Source organism: Podarcis tiliguerta, assembly GCF_965153285.1.
Source record: "Podarcis tiliguerta genome assembly, chromosome: 1".
NCBI lineage: Eukaryota > Metazoa > Chordata > Lepidosauria > Squamata > Lacertidae > Podarcis > Podarcis tiliguerta.
In genome coordinates this window covers 4,283,308-4,303,802 of record NC_139534.1, presented here as the reverse complement: position 1 = coordinate 4,303,802, position 20,495 = coordinate 4,283,308, and the positions used below count along the sequence as shown (strand labels likewise).

The window sequence follows — 20,495 nt, the reverse complement described above, 5'->3', positions numbered from 1 at the left end:
CTCAGGGCTCGCCTCGCCATTGGACAGCGGAGTTCTGGGCGAGGCAGCCCATTGGCTGAAAGTTTTTTTCCAGCTCCGACGGTTGCGCGGCCGTTGAAGCGGGCCTGAGAAGCAGCGTCCTGAGGGGAGCAGCGGCCGGCCGTGGAAATGGAGCGAGAGGCCGGCGGCGGCGGCGGCGGCGGCGGCGGCCCGGAGGTGTTTCTTTTCTCCGCTCGAGGGTCGGGGCTGCGCCGGCTGAGGCGCTTCTGGGGCTCCCGCGTTGCGGGGCGGCGGCGGCGGAGTTCCAACGCCCGCCTCTCGCTGAGGCCAAGCGTCTCACAGCAGCGGGCGGGCCGGAGGCTGGGCGCCCACCGTCCGTCCCGCTTGGCGTGGGTTTGCGACTACAGTTCCCATGATTCCATTCCCGGGGCCACGCTGGCTGACGGGAGTTGTAGTCCGCCGTGCGCCCTCTTTCAGGAGCTCCGCGCAGAGCATGTCCCGACCGAAGGGGGGAGGGGCGCCCCAGATTCCCCTCTCCTCTGCCCCCCAGAATGACTCGCGCACCTTTCTCCTTCAACCCGCCACTGCAGATTGTTGAAGGCTCTTCAGGCTCTCCTAATAAGCATTCACTTAAGTCTTCAGTAGTTCTGTCCTGCACTGATTTTTGTTTAAGCATTCTGAACAGATGGTGATGCATTCTTTAATTAAACTTTAAGAAAGGCCTTTAATGATATTTTCTTCTCCCTAGGTTCATGAACAAGAACGTTGTTGTGAAATACGTCAACTAATTGTTCAGCATGAGGAAGAAATCAGAGAGTTGCACACTAAATTAAAGGAGCAACAACAGTTGCTACAAAAAATGGAGGCTACACACAAAGAAGAGATGCAGCAAGCAGAGGTACAATATTAACTACAGCAATAATTCAAAGGTCCTTTGCTGCTGCAAATACATATGAAATAGGTCATTTAAAATAAGTGAACACAGGGAAGATTATAAACTGAATTCTAAACCAATATCATTTTAAAAAAAATAATCTGTCAAATGTTCACAGTTATTTGCAGATAGAATCAGAAATGCAGAGTTGTAAGGAAATGTGAGGATCAGCTGGTCCAACCTGCTGCAATGTAGGAATCTCAGCTAAAGCATCCATGACAGATGGCCATCCAACCTCTGCATAAAAAAATTCCAATGAAGCACAGTCAATCACTTTCCAAGGGATTCTATTCCAATCTCTGGAGCAGGGGAAAACAAGCTTGCTCCATCTTTCATGTGACAATCCTTTAGTATTTGAAGATGGCTAGCATACCTCCTCTCAGTGTCCTCCTGTCCAGGCTAAACATATCCAACTCCCTCAACCGTTTCTCTTAAGGCTTGGTTTCTAGACCCTTGAACATCTTGGTTACCTGCCTCTGCACCCATTCCAGTTTATCAATATCCTTCTTAAAGTGAGGTCCCCAGAATTGGACACGACCCCAGGTGTGGTCCAACCAAGGTAGAATAGAGTGGTACTATGACTTCCCTTGATCGGGACACTATACTTCTGTTGATGTAGCCCAGAATAGCGTTAGCTGGAGATGCTTCTTCAGGTATACTGGGCCAGCATTCCATAGGGCAGGCCCTCTGTCTGGTTCCCTGTAATCTCACTTCTCTCAGTGAGAGAACCGCCAGAAGGCCCTCAGCGTTGAACCTCAGTGTCCAGGCTGAATGGTGTCCAGGCTGAACGGTAGGGGTGGAGACGCTCCTTCAGGTATACAGGGCCGAGGATGTTTAGCACTTTGAATTGTGCTCTGGATTAGTTGTAGTTTCCCGGTCACCTTCAAAGGTAGCCCCATGTAGAGCACATTGCAGTAGTCGAAGCGGGAGATAACTAGAGCATGCACCACTCTGGCAAGACAGTCTGCGGGCAGGTGGGGTCTCAGCCTGCATACCAGATGGAGCTGGTAAACAGCTGCCCTGGACACAGAATTGACCTGTGCCTCCATGGACAGCTGTGAGTCCAAAATGATTCCCAGGCTGCTCACCTGGTCCTTCAGGGGCACAGTTACCGTATTCAGAACCGAGAAGTCCCCTTCACCTGGCTGTCCTGTCCCCCAGAAACAGTATTTCTGTCTTATTGGGATTCAACCTCAATCCGTTAGCCACCATCCATCCTTCAACTGCCTCTAGACACTCACATAGGACATTCACCGCCTTCACTGTTTCTGATTTAATCGGAGGTAGAGCTGGGTATCAGCAACATACTGGTGAACACCAAGCCCCAGCCCCCTGATGACCTCTCCCAGCAGCTTCATATAGATGTTAAAAAGGATGAGGGAAATGATGGAGCCCCAAGGAACTCCCCAAGTGAGTGCCCAGGTGTCCAAATCCTCACCCCTCAACACCATTTTCTGGACATAGCTCAGGGGAAGGAGCGGAACCATTGCATAACAGTGCCTCCAGCTCCCAATCCTTCTAAACAGTCCAAAAGGATACCATGGCTGATGGTATCAAAAGTGACTGAGCAATCAAGCAGAACCAGGAAACTGTTTACACCTCTGAACCTAGCCTGCCAAAGATTATTGACCAATGCAACCAAGGTGGTCTCAGTCCCATGATAGGGCTGGAATCCCAATTGGAAGAGATCCACGTGGTCTGCATCTTCTGGGCATGCTTGGAGCTGTTCAACGACCATCTGCTCAAACAGCTTGCCCAGGAATGAATACTGGGTGATAACTGGCCATAATGGCCAGGTCTAAAGATGGTTTTTTTAAAGAAGCGGTTTAATAACCACTTCTTTAAGGGGGTCCAGGAAGACTCCCTCACAGAGGAGAGCATTCACCACTCCACTACAGAGCTCATTGGCCAGCCTTGTCTGGCTTGCTTTTATGAGCCAGAATGGGCAAGGGTCCAGGAGACAGGTGATCAGTTTCACTTGTCAAAGAAGCCTGTCCACATCCTTAGAGGTAATTATTAATAAGCTGAATAAAGATACCTTCCTTACTGTTTAGTAAAAGTCACTATCATTGTGATTTGGGAAAGGTGCTTTAACATTAACTTGCAGTACCTCACTTGTCACCATCACTTTGCCCCATTGTTAAAAGTGGAATCAAGGTTTGAGGGAAATTAGGGTGCTAACTAAGCCTGGCCCCTTTCCTTGATGTTCACCGTTTCTGGTTCCTGCAGAAACATAATTCAGTGCCACGTGACATCCCTGGTGCAAGGATGTCCAGCTGGCAAAAGTGAGCCATAGGATTGCACTGTAATAAACTGAAAGTAATTGCAAACAGGGTTATGGGTTTCAATTATTGTCTTTCTTGACTGCAGGCTCTTCATAATCTTAAACTGGAAGCTTTAAGGCTAAGTTCAAATAACACACACACATCCCAGTTGGAACTGATGCAGACTAATCTGAGAAAAGAGAAAGAAACTGCTCTCATGGAGTTACGTGAGATGCTCAACGATAAACATGCTCAAGAAGTAGCAGTTCTACAAGGTCAATACCATTTTGAGCTGGAGCGTATTAAAGAACAGAGTGATAAGGAAAAAGAAGAAATGGTCGTGAAACATCTAGATGCCATGGGTAATCTGCCTTGTAGTTTTCAGCCAAAATATTGCAATCCATAGAATACTAGCACAGACATTTTGATGTTTTATTCAGTGCTGTTTGAGAGCAAAATTAATGTCAAATTTAATCATAGCAGATAATATTTTGAAAATGATTTAATAATGTACAGAGATTATATAAAATATAAAATTTAATGCTATAATTTAGAAGTACATAATGCTTTTTGACAAGTGTGCTGTAAGAAAAGCTTTTTATGAAACGAAAAACCCTCTGCAAATTATGTAAAAACAAGTCATTTTAATAAATATAAATATGCAAAATCAGAATATTTGTAAAAGCGAGGGCGGGGAGCCATTAAGAACAAAAGAAGATGCGGGGAAGGTTATATGAAGTGTGGAAGTTAAAGAGTAGATAATTTTTCTTTGATATTTTGAAACTGTTATTTATATTAGCTGACATGCCAAATATGCAGTGACAACAAATTTGATGTTTCAGATAAACAGAAGAAGGAAATAGCTCTGGAAATGGAGAAGACACACACCCAGCTCTTAGAGGTATTGTGTATAATTTATTGTGTTTAAATGTTTTCTTTTTAAAGCTGGATTTTTATATGATGAAAATTCTTTGATTTATATTACAGTTCCTCAGACTGTTCTCTCTCTCTCTCTCTCTCTCTCTCTCTCTGTGTGTGTGTGTGTGTATACACACACACACGTTCCCTTTCTTAAAATGTAGGAATTGTGTGTACATGCTATCTTGCATGGCTAGATATCCAAGCATGCTAATAGAAAATGCACTAACAAACTATTGATCATGCATCTTTAAAATAAGATCATAAAAGTGAATGTAAAGGCTAATTAGTGGTGGCATCCAGTGTTCTTGCTGACTATTGTATGAAAACAAGTGGCAGCTGCTAAAGAGATCATGAGATAAAAGCAGAGATGCTAGTTTCTATCTGAAAAAAAAGAAGTTGCTTGAACACACATGGGCTATTGGGTAGGTCTTGTCCAGGAAACCCACTTCATTTTTGCAAAGGCTCAACAAGTAGCAGCTGGGACTGACAAGTAACTAAAGTTAAAAGCATTTAAATTGAAAGAATGATTGTTCCTTTAATTTAAAAAGCTATGGATTTTTCAGGATACTGTGTGGCAATTTTCAATGTTAGACTTCATTTTCTTTCAGAATCTTAAAAGAGGATGTGCATTAAATACAGACCTCAGTTTAAAAAACTTGCATGAAGAATTATCTGTGAAACATCAGACTGAATTAAATGAGATGGAAAGAACCCTAAATGCAGCAACTGAAGAAGTAAAAAGAAAGTTGAAGAGTCTTTCTCTTGAAAAAGAGCAGGTTGAAAGTAGGTATTATATTCTGAGAAGTTATTATCATTACTTTTGGGCGCAAGAAGCAGTATTTCATCTGCCTCTAAAAAGTAGGTGCTTTCCCACTCTTGCCAATAGAATGACAGCCGCATCAATTCTTGAGGTATGTTGCTATCAAAAATGAGAGGCAGGTAGAGGAAGTATTAGTCAGCTGCTAGAGGTCTGCGAAGCCAGACTGTGCACTTCAGTTCATATCCAAGTCTTCTCCTTCCAAAAGTCTGTGACTACCCTCTATCCTCCTTTGTATTTTCCACCTCAAGACTTCTTAAAAGTATAGATTAGCAGTACTGACATCACTTCAGTCATCCAACTCTCATGATTTCTTTATTTAATGAAATTATACTTGGCTTTTTGAGGAAACCCTCCACAGAGCAGCTTACTTTATTTTAAAATACAAATCCATTTCATGAAACTTTTTCAAACATATAGGTGGAACCAATAAACAACAATAACTTAAAAATCACCAATATAAAAAAAAACACAATCATATATCAGTTAACTACTTTCATCCTGACAGCCCATCAAAACCTTTTGAGAAAAGGCCTTTTAAAAAATAAGAGATTGGGGCCTGCCTAATTTCACTGAATTCTGTTGTTACAAGAAGGCCCTATTACAGGCATAGGCAAACTTCAGCCCTCCAGATGTTTGGGACTAGAATTCCCATCATCCCTGACCACTGGTCTTGTTAGCTTGGGATGATGGGAATCATAGTCCCAAACATCTGGAGGGCCAGAGTTTGCCTATGCCTGCCCTATTACATGTCTTTACTGGTGGACACTGAACTTGGCCCTTTGTACTGGTTGTTAAGGTATAGGCAGAACTATATAGGTACAAGCAGTGCTATTTCTCTAGAAAATGAGGTGCTGGAACTCACCTTGAACGCCTCCCTTGTTCTCTTACCATGGCAATGGTGCCCACCTGAGAGATGCTGGAACTGAGTTCCATCGAGTTTCAAGTGAAAAAAAGCCCTTTAAATAATCTGGTTCCAAGCCAGTCAGGGTTTTAATGGTAATAACTAGCACCCTAAATTAGATCCAGAAGTGCAGTGGTAAACAGTACAACTGATGCAAAAATCAGGGTAACATATTGTGACTGCCTGGCTTTCACCAATAACGAGGTGACCATATCCTGTACCATATGAAGATTCTGGACCATCTTCAAAGGCAACTCTTTGTAAAGTGCATTTAGCAATCCAGTCTGTGACAAGTGAATGGATTACTTATTTACTGGGTAGGATTACAGTTGGTGTACCTGTCTAAGCTGGTAAAAAGCATTCCTCGCCACCTCAGCTTCCCCAGTCAGCAATGAAGCATTTAGTGCCCCCGAACTATGAATGTGATCATTCAGGGGTGTGCAGCTCCTTGAAGCAGAAGTTGAACACCTCTTCCCAGAGTTAATGGCTCTCTCATGCGCAGAAACTCCCATCTTCTTTGGAGAACCAGTTTGGTGTAGTATTTAGAGCGTTGGAAATTGACCTGGGAAGCAAGTATTCAAATCACCACTCAGTCATGAAGCTCACTGGGCAGGAGTGAACTAATGAGCCCCATCAGTGGAAGCTCTGCACAAGAACTTGCACAATGGAATTTTTAACCTCTTTCCTCCCACCACCCACACTGAAATTGGCTCATGTGGCTGGGGGGCGAGGGTGGTATGTGTTGGAAGAGCCCCAAAACAACACACAGGAGGAGAGGAGGCATCATTCTCTCCGGGAAGCCATAGTGATGAAACGGCCACCTTTGTGCAACATTGAATTCCTCTTAATGTCTCTTAGCCTAATCTACTTAATGGTTGTTTTTTTAAGGATACAGTGAAAAGAGTGAAAACTATGTACACCACCTTAAGCTCCTTAGAAGAAAAGTGGGATAGAAATGTTACAAATAATAAATTAAGCTTCAGTTTTTTCTCCTTATCCATCTGAGGCCAACCCTCCAGGAAGGACCAGAGCTACCAGGAGGATACCATGGTTGATGGTGTTAAATGGTTCTCTGTCTATTGTCCCTTGTGAATTATTTACCAGGGTGACCAAGGCTGTTTCCATCCCATAACTTGGTCCTCTCCAATCACACTTTACACTGAATCCACATTTACCAAGGTTTTCAGTTCTTTGTCTTTTAGTCTTTTTGATTTTGCTAGTCTTATTTAGCAATGTCTGTCATCTTGTTCTCTTTGTGACATGATGCTATCCTGTTTCTTAGATGACTTCCATCTTCTCTCCTCTTTGGATTTCCAGCCCTTGTCTTGCTGGGGTGGCTTGCAGGTCTTATGTTTTATCTCATATTATTTTTCGCTCACATTGATTTTCTGTTCAGAGCAAAATGACTTTGATGTACCACCCTATCTAGGTTTCCTTATTCGTTGTTTCTCATTCTCTGATTTTTGTGGTCCACCAGAATGACTCTGAAATAACATATTTTATATTCTAAACCTTTTCCCTTCTACACTTTTTTAAATCTTCTTTTAATACTCTTGTTTCCCAGGCATGTAAACCTGGGATAAAAAGGTAAAGGGACCCCTGACCATTAGGTTCAGTCGCGGACGACTCTGGGGTTCCGGCGCTGATCTTACTCTATAGGCCAAGGGAGCTGGCGTTTGTCCGCAGACAGCTTCCGGGGGAAGCCGCTTCTGGCGAACCAGAGCAGCGCACGGAAATGCCATTTACCTTCCTGCTGGAGCAGTACTTATTTATCTACTTGCACTTTGACATGCTTTGGTACTGCTAGGTTGGCAGGAGCAAGGACCAAGCAATGGGAGCTCACCCGCCGACCTTCTGATTGGCAAGCCCTAGGCTGTGTGGTTTAACCCACAGCGCCACCCGTGTCCTGGGATAAGTTTCCTTAATGCAGAACAAAAGAAAGAAGTCTGTAATTGTAGACTCTCCATAGCTGAATTCTACTCCTCTTTTGCTTCCCAGTTATTGGGAGACTAAGGCTGCAGTTTTATGCACCCATACCTGGGAGTAAGCCCTATTGAACATAGTTAGACTTACTTCTGAGTAAACAGGCACACAAGGCTACTGGCTTGTTTAAGTTAATCAGGTCTGGGTCTGGTCAGTTCTTGGATGGGTGCCCATTTGTGAACCACACATACAGGGTCTTGGGTTGCATGATGGAAGAAAGTTGGGATATAAGTGTTAAAATTAAAATTAAACTTGTAAGGATTGCATTGTAATATCACCTCTTTTAGACTTTAAAGTGCAGCATCTGGCATTGCTTTTCGCATTATAATACTTATTTTGTCAGAAACATTGTTACAAAGATTGTGGAATTTATTAGAAAACTTAACAGAATTGTACGTATGAAGTAGAATTTAAATTCATTTCTGACCTTATATACCTCTTCAGACGTTTGGACTGTTGTGATGCCAGAAACTGTCATCTCACAAGTAGGGCTGTATCTCAGGTGTAGAGTGCATTCTTTGTGTGTATTTTGACAGCTGATAAGAAAATTAATTTTATAATAGAACACAATGTTATTTTGTAGTGGAGCATGATATCCTGAAAAACCAGTATGATCTGGCCATGACAAAGCTGCAGGCTGAACATGAACAAGAGTTGGAAGATATGAAAGAGCAAAGCAAGAAACAAGAAGAAGAATTACAGCAGGAGGTAAATAAGCATATTTATGTTGATTTTTTGCAAGGCTCTTTATGTTTATCAAGATCTGCCTGAATATGAGAGTGAAATGGCAGAGTGGGGAACAGCAGATGAGGATCTCCACATAGGTGACTGGAGGACTGAAACAGGCAAATGAGGGTGTTGGGATGCTCTAAGAGAGGGGTGGAATTATGGATAGAAATAATAAGAAACATCTGGAGGTGGCAGTGATAGACGTAAGAGAGAAAGGATCTTCTGTACAAGTTGAACACAGAAGAAAACACCATCAAGCTGCTGGCGATCTTTGGGAAAAGAATGGAAGAAATAGAAATGGAAGGACTTTTTCTTTAAATTAAAGATGGGAAAGCATAGCCAAGAGGAAATAGGACTGGAAAATATGGAATTGGATAATAATATTAATCACAATAATAAACTTTTATTTATATCCTGCCCTCACCGGCCTAGACTGGGCTCAGGGCGGCTAACATTGAATATATAACATTGGTATAAAATCAAACAATAGTTAAATTACCTCCTAAAAACAAGTCAGGATCAAATTAAAATCTAATTAGATGGCTTTCCGCACGATTAGGGTTGGGAACAGTAAATGTTCATCAGGCCCAGCTGTTTATGCTGTTCTTACATGGGCCTGTGAAAATGCTGGGAGGCCTCTTTCATACTAGTTCTTATACAAAAAGAGAAGGGGAGTCAGGCTGAGTCCTGACCAAAGTCCTGGCGGAACAACTCCGTCTTGCAGGCCCTGCGGAAAGATGTCAAATCCCGCAGGGCCCTGATCTCTTGTGGCAGAGCGTTCTACCTGGCCGGGGCCAAGGCCAAAATTAATGAAGATACAAGTAAATAGTTATGGACTATTACTCCAATAAGAGTTCTTGGAATTTCTCGAAGAGAAAGTTGTTATACTGGACTGGAGAAAGGCTTTTTTTGGCCTTAATAATAACAATCAAAGATCCCCTTTGGGACTTTCTGTGTGGAAAGAAGAATGTCTTGAAGTGTCTGGGATTGAAGATTGGAAAAACGCCTAGCAGATTGAGGACATTATCCTGGACTACAACTAGATACTAACTATTCTGGAATGAATATTTTGAATAATCTTTATGTACATAATTGGCAGATGGAGAACTGGAAGCCCTTATTTCTCTCATCTCTCTTTGTATTTGCTATGATTTCCAGCTTTTATCTTCTTCTGTAAACTCTCCTATACTTATGTTTTGTTCTGTTTTTTGATGTCCTGTACTCTGAGTTAATGAGGATACACAAAGGAAGGTGATGGATGGATGATGAAGAACCCTGTGTGAGATGCAGAGAAGGGAAGATCTCCCAGAGTGGGAGGCTGACAAGAGGGCATTGCATTTTCCTTTCTTCCTCCCACTGGTTTTTTTGTGTTCTTCTTTCTTTCTTTCTTTCTTGTATGTAGATTTGCTTTCTCATTTTTTCTATTTTTATTTGGATTAGTTTGGCGTTTATTGTATTGTATGTTGAAAAGTTTCAATAATAAAAAAGAGAAGTAACTCACTGGTGCACCTGAACCCTGTTGAAAGCAGGAGTGATGTCCCCATGCATCAGCTGATGCACAAGGAGTTTAATTCTGCTTGGTTCAGGTGTAGAAACTAGTTCCTCACAGTGAACTAGTTGGCACACTGAAGCCCTGAAGGAAACTGGAACTTTCTGCACATCGCCTGATAATGCCATAATGACATCAGCTGACTGATAAGTGGGTGGTCCTGTCCATCTGTCAGGGGTGCAGTGGGGGCCAAAAACGTTCCCCATCCCATTCAAAATCTACCAGTCAGTTGCAAAAGATGTAGAGTTAAAATGAAAGAACAGGCGGCCGCTGAGCACATTCTAAGCCTAGGAATGTTTTTTTTACTATCAGAATTGAACAAAGCAAAGAGTCCTTTCATGCAGATATGCACTACTGGTTAGCTACCTTAAATTTCAACAACCTAATTTATAAAGTGGTTTTATTGTTGCTGCTGTTAAGAAATTCGGAGCTAGAAATTGGCCAAAAATCCTGTCACTCCTGGTCTAGAAGATTTTGAAAACTCTTTTTATAAAATTAAAATTTGTAGGTGTACTAACTCATTGTACCTCTTGTAGATAGAAAAGCTAATGGCTATGCAAGAAAAACTAAAGGGAGAATCAGAAGAAGAAATCAAACGACTTTGGTCTCAACTGGACAGTGCTCGGGCAAGTCGCCAAGAATTAAGTGGTACGTTTGAGGATTTGACATAGAATCATGGTAACCTGTAACTTGCTCTCTGTTCATTTTTAAATTCTAGGGTCTGATTCTCTATCATTCAGTGAAGCACTTTATTTTATGCTATTAAATAATGCCATATAAAGGAACAATATTTTATATTCTTCTTAATGACTAATTAGCTGAGGAACTGTTAACGCATGTTTGTGAAACTCTCAGTTTTAATTTCAGGATTTTAGGTTACTTTCTCAGATTTGAGGCTTGACATAATTTACATTTTATCCTGTTCAAAAATAATATTAAGTTTCTAAAAATATTTTTACTATTTCAGGTCTACACAAAATATAACATGCAGGCTAAATTTATGGCACAAATAATCTTGATGCCATTCATTATGAATCTTAACAATTTATTTGAAATATTAACTCATCGATTTGTATTTATATAGTAGCTCTTGAATTATTATTATTATTTCCTCCTTTTTCCACTTGCTGTATGCTGTTTAATGAATATAACATAATGATCTATTGAGTAGTTAACATTCGTAAATGAGCTCTAAGATTTGTAATACCAATCTTCAGACTTGGCAGTGTTTATATTTACTTTCTTCATTTTATTATGCATTTAACCTGGCCAATATTAATAGATCCCATGCCTTTTTGGGTTTTTATGCAAATCTTGGAAAATGTAAATATAGGTGGAGTTGTTAGATATCCAGTGTTTTCACACAGAATAAGCTTTCTTATCTTCCCCCTGCACCCCCTGATGTGTTCTGGAGGGTCCCTGAAACGCACATGACCAGACTGAGGGACGGCAAGGGGAAGGAGATCAAGTCCCATTACACAAGCAACCTCAGAACTTGTAATAAGTTCTATTCAAGTTAATAAAGTGCTTCTTAGCGTCCAAGGCACTTAAGGTCAAATGTTAAGCTTAGTCTTCTTAATAGCGTTGTCCTGTGTGTGTTGTACTTCTTGAGAAGCTTGTTTTATTTTAATATACTGTATTAAAATACGAGAGTATTATCTTGGTCTTTCACCAGAGTTGAAAGAACAGCTGCTTGCTCGCACTTCACACATGGAAGAAATGGAATACCTGAAGAAGGATTTTCAACTTAAATGGGATAAAAAAAAAAGTGAACATGAAAATGAACTGGAACAATTAAGACTTTATTTTGAACAGAAATTAAAGTCTGTGGAAGAAAACTACAGAGAAGAATTAACAATGCTGCATCAGAGGCTGCGGGAAATGAAAGATTATTCCCTATTAGAGGTGGAGAACAGCCAAGATCTACATGTGGAATCTGGGTAATGCTAATAATTTAGTAACTTGATCTGTAGCATCAGATTCTTGGAATGTGTAATGAAAACTACAGTGGTACCTTGGTTTACGAACTTAATCCGTTCTGGAAGTCCGTTCTTAAACCATAGCATTCTTAAACCAAGCGTGTTACTTCCGGGTTTCGCCACTTACCAAGGCATGCTTTCCCATAACAGCGGGGGCGGGGGGGGGGGGGACTCAATTTACAAATGGAACACACTCAACAGGAAGCAGAATATGTTCTGCTTGCAACACAGACTTCACAAACCAAAACACCTACTTCTGGGTTTGCAGCGTTCTTAATCCAAATTGTTCATAAACTAAACTGTTCTTAAACCAAGGTACTATTGTATTTGTAATTGTAGTTTCCTCTGGCAGTCTGGACAGGTGGTCATGTTGGAGAACTCCTGAAGCCCTCGCCCTGACTTGTGCTCCTGGCTAGGGGAGAACCTTTTTTACTACCACACTTTGATACTCATAGGAGCATCTAGCAGCTGTAGGATGCACTAGATTTCTGTTTGTCACAGCTAGGATTGGGTTAGCTTGATTGTCATGTATTCATTTTTTTTTTAAAAAAAGAGTTAATGTTGTTTTGAAGACTCAAGAAAATTAGACCCTTTTATGCCTTTCAGAATTTTGCCCCTGACCATCCTTTCAAGGAAGTGTGCAATTGCTTGCCCTCATGTTTTGTCTCTGGAAAAGCTATTATTTGTTACCAATGCTTATATTTATTACCAGGCAGACATTAGTTACCTAAGTTGGTTTTCACAAGCTCAGTCTTGCATTCTGTGAGTGACTTGTAAAATATTGGTTAGTTCAAACCACTTGGAGAATGGGAATCCTTTGCTAATCCTGATTTAGATTATTTTTTTCAAGAGGCAAGCTGACAGTGACAGTGTCTTTCATATACAGTTTTTGTTTCTATTGATTCTAGTGAATGCTTATGATCTGTCTGCAGCTGCTTCAAGTTGAGGGTGGCTTAGGAAACGTGGTTGATGTTTCTTACTGGGAACATGGCGGTGTGCAGTCAGTGTAAGATTACACCCTGTCCTCCAGCCTGTCAGTTGATTCCACCAGGGAGTTCAGTTGATAGGTGGGTGGGTGTGGTTTGAGGAAAATTCACTACCTCATGTACAGTGGTGCCCCGCAAAACGAATGCCTCGCAAGACGGAAAACCCGCTAGACGAAAGGGTTTTCCGTTTTGGAGGTGCTTCTCAAGACGAAAATGTATTGCGAGTTCCTGCGATTTTTTTCCGCTCCCCACCCCCTTTTTCTAAGGCACTAAGCTGCTAATAGCCTTTTAGCAGCTAATCCGCTAATCCCTTAAGCCTTTAATAGCCGCTAAACCGCTAATAGTGCTAATCCGCTAATAGGGTTGCTTCGCAAGATGAAAAAACCGCTAGACGAAGAGACTCGCGGAACGGATTCTTTTCGTCTTGCGAGGCACCACTGTACTTCTAGTGGAAATTTTAGGTACCCTAAATGCTTACAAACTAAAGAGAGAGCCTGTTGATAAAAGCTGATAATAGCTTTTGTGGGATTTGTATATTTAATTGGAATTTAAGATTTATTTAAGGTAAAATCCTGAATGACTCCAGAGTCCCAAACAGCTGTTTCTTCCCACACCAAAGCAGCTACAGCTAGAGAGAACATGGAAAGAAGCTAAAACAGTTATTTTACTGTTTTCGTGGGCAATGCAAAGCAACATGGTACTGTGAATTTCTGTGGATTAGCCATGCACCATTCAGTACCTCTGTGAAGGCTGGAGCCTTCAATATGTGGACCTGTCTGTGCCTGGCCCTTCCCTGTCTGGGGAACATTTGTGAAAACCTGAGCTGCATTATCCAGGCTGTAGCATCATGGCAGGCCTGACTGCTGAACAATGGAAAATGCTTCTCCTGTAGCAAAATCTCTGTTAAGATGGCTTTCACCTATGTGAGCTCTAGATCCTAATTGCAACCAATTAGAAAAGTTCTGAGAGAGAGAGAGAGATGCAAACCACAACTCTTAATGAACCCTGAGGTTTATAACTAGTGTGATAGAGTTAAGTGAAGTGTGAACAGGAAACTTAATCTCATGATTGTGGTAACTGAAAAAAGTGAATCCGTGGTTGTAGAAATGAATACTACTTCATGCTAACATTTTCTTACATGATTACCATGGTTGCTTCTGTGTGACTTTAAATCACCCCCAAATTTACAGTTCAGTACATAGAATGATGGAGCTGGGTGATCTAGTCCGACTGTTTGCTGCTACAGGAAATCTACTGCTGTTGTATTCCTCACAGGTGGCCATCCAGCCTCTCCTTTAAAACATCTAATGTGGGAGAGTTCATCACTTTCTGAGGCATTCTGTTCCACCACGGCTTATACCGTTAGGGTCTTCCAAATATTTCAGTGAAATCCTCTTTCTTGTAATGTGAACCCCTTATTTTGGGTCCTGTTCTGGAGCAGTTAAAAACATGTGCTCCAGCATCTTATACTGTATGATAGTCATTTGAATATATTAAGAAGGCTATCATATTGCCTAATAATCTGTAAATCTCTTCTTCATGCTAAACATACCCATTGTTAAATATGCTGAAAAATACTTTATTAAAATTATTGCTTTATTAAATTATAATATAGTAAAGCATATATGTAATGCTATAAGAAAGCAATGTTATAATAAAACATTGCTTTATTAAAGATATGAAGACCATGTTACTTACTCTTTTGAAATTTCCCCCCATACAGTTCATCTGCCATATTTCTAGAAGAGATGACCGAAAAGGAGAGACATGATCTATTTGAGCAGCTAACTCAGCAACTGGAACGCCACAAGGTAAATTTGGTGTTGTTTAGTCATTTAGTTGTGTCCGACTCTTCGTGACCCCATGGACCAGAGCACGCCAGGCACTCCTCCCGCAGTTTAGTCAAACTCATGCTGGTATCTTCAAAAACACTATCCAACCATCTCGTCCTCTGTCGTCCCTTTCTTCTTGTGCCCTCCATCTTTCCCAACATCAGGGTCTTTTCCAGGGAGTCTTCTCTTCTCATGAGGTGGCCAAAGTATTGGAGCCTCAGCTTCAGGATCTGTCCTTCCAGTGAGCACTCAGGGCTGATTTCCTTAAGAATGGATAGGTTTGATCTTCTTGCAGTCCATGGGACTCTCAAGAGTCTCCTCCAGCACCAGAATTCAAAAGCATCAATTCTTCAGCGATCAGCCTTCTTTATGGTCCAACTCTCACTTCCATACATCAGTACTTGGAAAATTACTAGCTAGGTAAATTACTAGCAAGGTAAATTGCTAGCTAGTTATAAAAAGGCATATTTGGCTTGCCAGACAAAATGCCCCCCCCCCCAACATGCGCTGTTCTGGGGATTGTTGCTGAGGGCCACCAAAAAGGCCTTAAGGGCAGCATGCAGCCCTTGGGATGTACATTGAGCCATCCTGCTGTAGTGGATAGTCTAGAGCAGAGCTTTCCAAACTGTTCATGTTGGTGACGCACTTTTTAGACATGCATCTTTTTGTGACACAGTAATTCAGTTTTACTAGCAAATTGGAGGTTAAACTAACCCCTTTCCAGCCCTGGGAGGAGTGTGGGGAGCATTTGCACAACACACCTACACCCTGCAGCTGACACACTAACGTGTTGTGACACATAGTTTGGAAAGCTCTGGTCTAAAGTGTCACGACCCCTACGTTCAGCAGTCGCTACAGTGAGCTAAGGTTCCAGATTGGGTTCTGCCTCCAAGCCTGATGCTGGTGTTGAAGGACAACTGATCCTGCCGCTGCCAGAAGGAGACAACTGAACCAGTTGCTGCTGCACCAAAGCCTGTAGAACCAAGCCAGAATCGTCATGAGTGCCTTCCCATGTGCTTAGGGAAACAACTGCCTCCCCCCACCCTCCATCTCACCAGTCTAGGCAATGGAATGTAGAAATGTCTGTCTTCAGGCCAGAGGGTGAAACCTTTTAAGATTTTAGACAGAGGCTTTGAGATTACATTTGTGATTGCTGCATCACACTGTTGACTCACATTAAGCTTGTCTACTAAGACCCCTAGATCCTTTTCACACGTACTGCTAGTAAGGCAGGTGTCCCCATCTTATATTCGTGCAGCTGGCTCTTCCTGTCCAAGTGCAGAACCTTACATTTGTCCCTATTGAAATTCATCTTGTTAGTTTGGGCTCAGTTCTCCAATCTGTTAAGGTCATTTGGAATCCCAATTTGTCTTCTGCAGCATTAGCTGCTCCTACCAGTTTGGTGTCATCTGCAAATTTGATGAGCATCTTCCCAGTTCCTTCATCCAAGTCATTTATAAAAACATTGAACAACAATGTGCCTAGGACAGAACCCCACTTTTGTCCAGGATGATGAAGCACCATTAATGAGCACTCTTTGGGTTCGGTCAGTCATCCAGCTACAAATCCACCTAACAGTTACCTCAGTCAACCCACATTTTACCAGCTTCTTCACAAGAATATCATAGGGGACTTCGCCAGAAGCTTCACTGAAATCAAGATACACTATGTCCACAGCATTCCCCCAATCCACCAAGTTTTTAACTCCATCAAAAAAAGAGATGAGATTTGTCTGACATGACGGATTTTGGGAAACCCAGGCTGGGTCTTAGTAATCACCACATCCTTTTCTAAGTGCCCACAGACCAACTGTTGCATTATCTGTTCTAGGACCTTTCCTGTTATCAGTGTCAAGCTCACTGGTCAGTAGTTACCTGGGTCTTTTCTCCCCTCCCCCTTTTGAAGATGGGGATAACATTTGCCTGCCTCCAGTCTGCAGGGACTTCACCTGTTCTCCAAGAATTCTCAAAGATTAGAGGCTCTGAGATTACATCCACAAGCTCCCTTGGTTGCAACTCATCAGGCCCTGCAGATTTGAGTTCATTTAATGTAGCTAGGTGTTCCCTTACCACCTCTTTTCCTATCTTGGGCTTCATCTCTCTCTCTCTCTCTCTCTCTCTCTCTCTCTTTGCATTATTTATTCTGTTATCACCAGGTTGGGCACTGCTTTCCTTTTGGGTGAAGACAGAGGCAAAGTAGGTGTCTAACAGTTCCTCCCTGTTGTTGAGAATCAGGTACAAGATAGATGATCCCTTCACCTTCAGGAAAATGAAATTGTCTATGAGGAGGCTGAGGAATTTGTTGGACCTTACATTGTTGGCAGAGTTTTTGTTCCAATAGCTATTGGGGTAGTTGAAGTCTCCCATGACTACTGTATCTCTCCTTTTTGAATGTTTGGCTATCTGCTCTAGGAAGGCATGATCCAAGTCTTCAGTCTGGCTTGGAAGTCTATAGCCAGGGCTGGCCCTCCCATGAGGTAAGGTGAGGCGTTCCATTCATCCTAATGGACCAGTCTCCATAGCATAGTAGTGTTGCTGTTGCAGTCCACCTTGGGTAAGGCTGCAACCCAGTAGTGGATATCAGTGCACATGAAGACCAGTGCTACTTATGGCTTATGATCAATTCTAATTCTGTTTATTAATACATTAGCATTCAGTATTCCATCCTGATTGTGGCTGTACTAGCAACTAAGGCAGAGCTACTTGTTGCATTTTATTGCTGATGACTGCCAAAGGGCTGTGAACAATTAGCTCCGTGTAAACTGCTTGTGCTAATTTTAGTTGCTGGCACCTGTCTGTCTCAAGAGACAATGGAGTGCACCTCTGGGATGAAGTCAGACTGCTGCATTAGCAGCACCAAAGTAACCTCCTTGGGGCACAAGCCTGGGCAGTGTGTGTGGAGGTTCTAGGCTGAAGACGACAAGATCCCTCTCTTGGCCTCACTGATGTGGGCCAAAGGAAAGCAGAGCAAAACATTTTGGCATCAGCTTGGTTGCAGGAGTTGCTGGAAGGAGGAGTACAAGGCGCCATCCAACTGTCTTAGGGCTCCACTTTGGATTTGTGCAGGATTTACTTCTTAGCCTTTTCTTCTTGTGAAGTATAGTTTAGTAAAACAAGTGTTTTGCATAGAAAATTTAAAATGGATATGTTTCATAAATCTTACCAGTGTTTTTCTTCTGCATGCTGGCTTCAGGAAGAACTCTCTTGTTTACGGTTGCATTTGGATGATAAACACAGAAGTGAGGTAGAGTTACTAAGGTCTTCCCTCACACTTCAATATGAAGAGAACCTAAAGAAAATGAAGATGGATCTTTCAGATAGATTCACTTCTGAAATGGAGCAGCTGAAAAGAAAACATAGTTTAAGTCTTGAACAGCTCCGTGCCAAAATGTCAGAAGAGCACCTCAGAGGTAAGCAGTTGCAGGTCATAAGAATAACATGTGAAATTTTAATTTCCAAAATTACATTTATATGGAAAATGCTAGCTTTGTGTTCTAAACCAGTGAAATACATTGCTTTACTACAGTACTCAGGCTGCCACTTTCTAAGAAATAGGCTTCAGTTGGCTTTAGAATAGAAAAATAGGCTTTAGAAAAAGGCTTTAGTTGATTTACCCTGTGAAACTAATATAAGGCACTCCTAGCCACGGAGGCCACCTATGCGTCAATTGATAAGGATGGTTCGAGGAGTTCCCCCAAACAACGGACCTGCTCCTTCAGAGGGAATGCAGTCACCTCGCCTGTCTCCTGGATCTGAGAACCATTTGCCCACAAAGGGGCTGCCTCCCCAGGATTCATACTCAACTTATTAGCCTTCATCAGTCCACCACTGCATTCAGGCACCTGTCTAGGTCTTTCACCATCTCTCCTGAATCAGATGTAACAGAGAAATAGAGCTGGGTATCATCAGCATACTGATTACACCTTGACCTCAAACTCCTAGTGGCTGCTCCCAAAGGCTTCATACAGCTGGGGACAAAATAGAGACCTGTGCAGATGCTTAAAATAACTTTTGTTAAAAAACCAGAAGCTTTTTTTGGTTGGCATTGTAGGATAGGAATTGCCAAAAGATTGAAAGAAGTTATTCATGTATTCTACAACGGAAGCTAAGATTCTACTAGTTCAAAAATGGAAAGATGACAAGATACCAACAAAAGAAGAATGGCAAGTCAAACTTACGGAATACGCATAAATGGCGGAACTCACAGAAAGACTCGAAGACAATGACAGTGAAGACTATAAAAAAGACTGGGAACTTGTTCATGTTGTATCTACAGAAATATTGTAAAGAAATGGACTCACTAGCAGGGTTTGAGTAAACAACTAAGAAAACAAGTGTAAAGGTTAAGAAACAACAATATGGAAATTAATCAAGTGTAAGATGTAACTTGAAAGAAAATTTGGTATAAAAATGATAAGAATATAAGAGCATTTAGCTAAAACATCAGAAAAATAAGACAAAACTTAAGCAGAAGTAGCAAATATTTAAAGAAGTTGAAGTTGAAGGAAGTCATGGGGTGGGGGGGGAGTTTCGTTTTCTTTTTTCTCTTTTATATGGTAAATGTGTTTAATATTAAATTGTAAAATCTAATAAAAAATTATTAAAAAACTGAATAAAAAAATAGAGACCTGTGCAATCCCATAGCATAATTGCCATGGGCCAGAAGAGCAGCCTCCCAGTACTGGGGACACAACCCTGCAAATAGGAATGGAACCCCTGTAACAGCAGTGTTAATAATCTTCTAAAAGTGTTAACATTCTAATCTAAACTAAGATTATAGCAATGAAACACTAAATATGTCTTGTTCAGTATTTTGTTGCAATTATGAAAACTGATGAAAAATATTTTAAACTTTTATTATTTTCAGAAATTGCCAAACTTGGTCTACAAAGTGCTCAAGATGCTGCGCGTCAAGTAGAAATGGAAGTGGCTGAGCGATGCTTGGCACTAGAAAATGAGTACAAAGCTAAACTTTGTGTTCTTCAGGTTGAGACCCAAAAAGAAGACATAGAAGAATTGAGGAGAGAAAATACAAAATTAAAGGAAATTAGTGTGTGTCAAGAAATGCATTGGAAGGAGGAACTGGAGCAGGTAAAATATGGAGGGATGTTGATATATTGTGTTTCTGAGAAATAATTAAGGATTTTAATTGAGAATACATATGTGTATCAACAATTTTTTAAAAATAAATTGTTCACTTGGACACCTCTAAATTTGGCACAGTAGTTCCTGAGATCAAGGAACAGGGTTTTGTTTTGTTTTGTTTTGTTTTGTTTTGTTTTGTCTGAATACTGTTGGATGGCATGTTGAATCAAGCTGGCCGACTGAACCTTTCAGAATTGTATTTATTGTCAGTGAGGGTTGCAGTTAGCTTCTTTGAATTTCCAAACATCAGGAGTTCCTTGCTAGTTACAGTGGTACCTCTGGTTACGAACTTAATTCGTTCCGGAGTTCCCTTCTTAACCTGAAGCTGTTCTTAACCTGAGATACCACTTTAGCTAATAGTGCCACTGTGCCGCCACCACATGATTTCTGTTCTCATCCTAGGAGCAAAGTTCTTAACCCGAGGTACTACTTCTGGGTTAGTGGAGTCTGTAACCCGAAGTGTTTGTAAGCCAA

At 41.5% G+C, this 20,495-nt stretch overlaps 1 protein-coding gene across 2 annotated transcripts in view; it reads left to right on the top strand.

Annotated features, from left to right (window-relative positions):
• The first annotated feature begins 23 nt into the window (after positions 1 to 23).
• PCNT (pericentrin) overlaps positions 24 to 20,495 on the top strand; it is a 77,904-nt gene continuing 57,432 nt past the window's right edge. For both annotated transcript variants that reach the window (XR_014502312.1, XM_083400359.1), the window contains exons 1-11: positions 24 to 195; positions 728 to 877; positions 3,284 to 3,539; positions 4,020 to 4,078; positions 4,707 to 4,881; positions 8,386 to 8,510; positions 10,617 to 10,728; positions 11,756 to 12,020; positions 14,769 to 14,856; positions 18,070 to 18,286; positions 19,744 to 19,967. Coding sequence is in view for 1 of the 2 variants with exons in the window: in XM_083400359.1 (XP_083256485.1) it covers positions 148 to 195; positions 728 to 877; positions 3,284 to 3,539; positions 4,020 to 4,078; positions 4,707 to 4,881; positions 8,386 to 8,510; positions 10,617 to 10,728; positions 11,756 to 12,020; positions 14,769 to 14,856; positions 18,070 to 18,286; positions 19,744 to 19,967 (1,719 nt within the window). In the remaining variant the exon portion in view is untranslated. The remainder of the gene's footprint in view (positions 196 to 727; positions 878 to 3,283; positions 3,540 to 4,019; positions 4,079 to 4,706; positions 4,882 to 8,385; positions 8,511 to 10,616; positions 10,729 to 11,755; positions 12,021 to 14,768; positions 14,857 to 18,069; positions 18,287 to 19,743; positions 19,968 to 20,495) is intronic.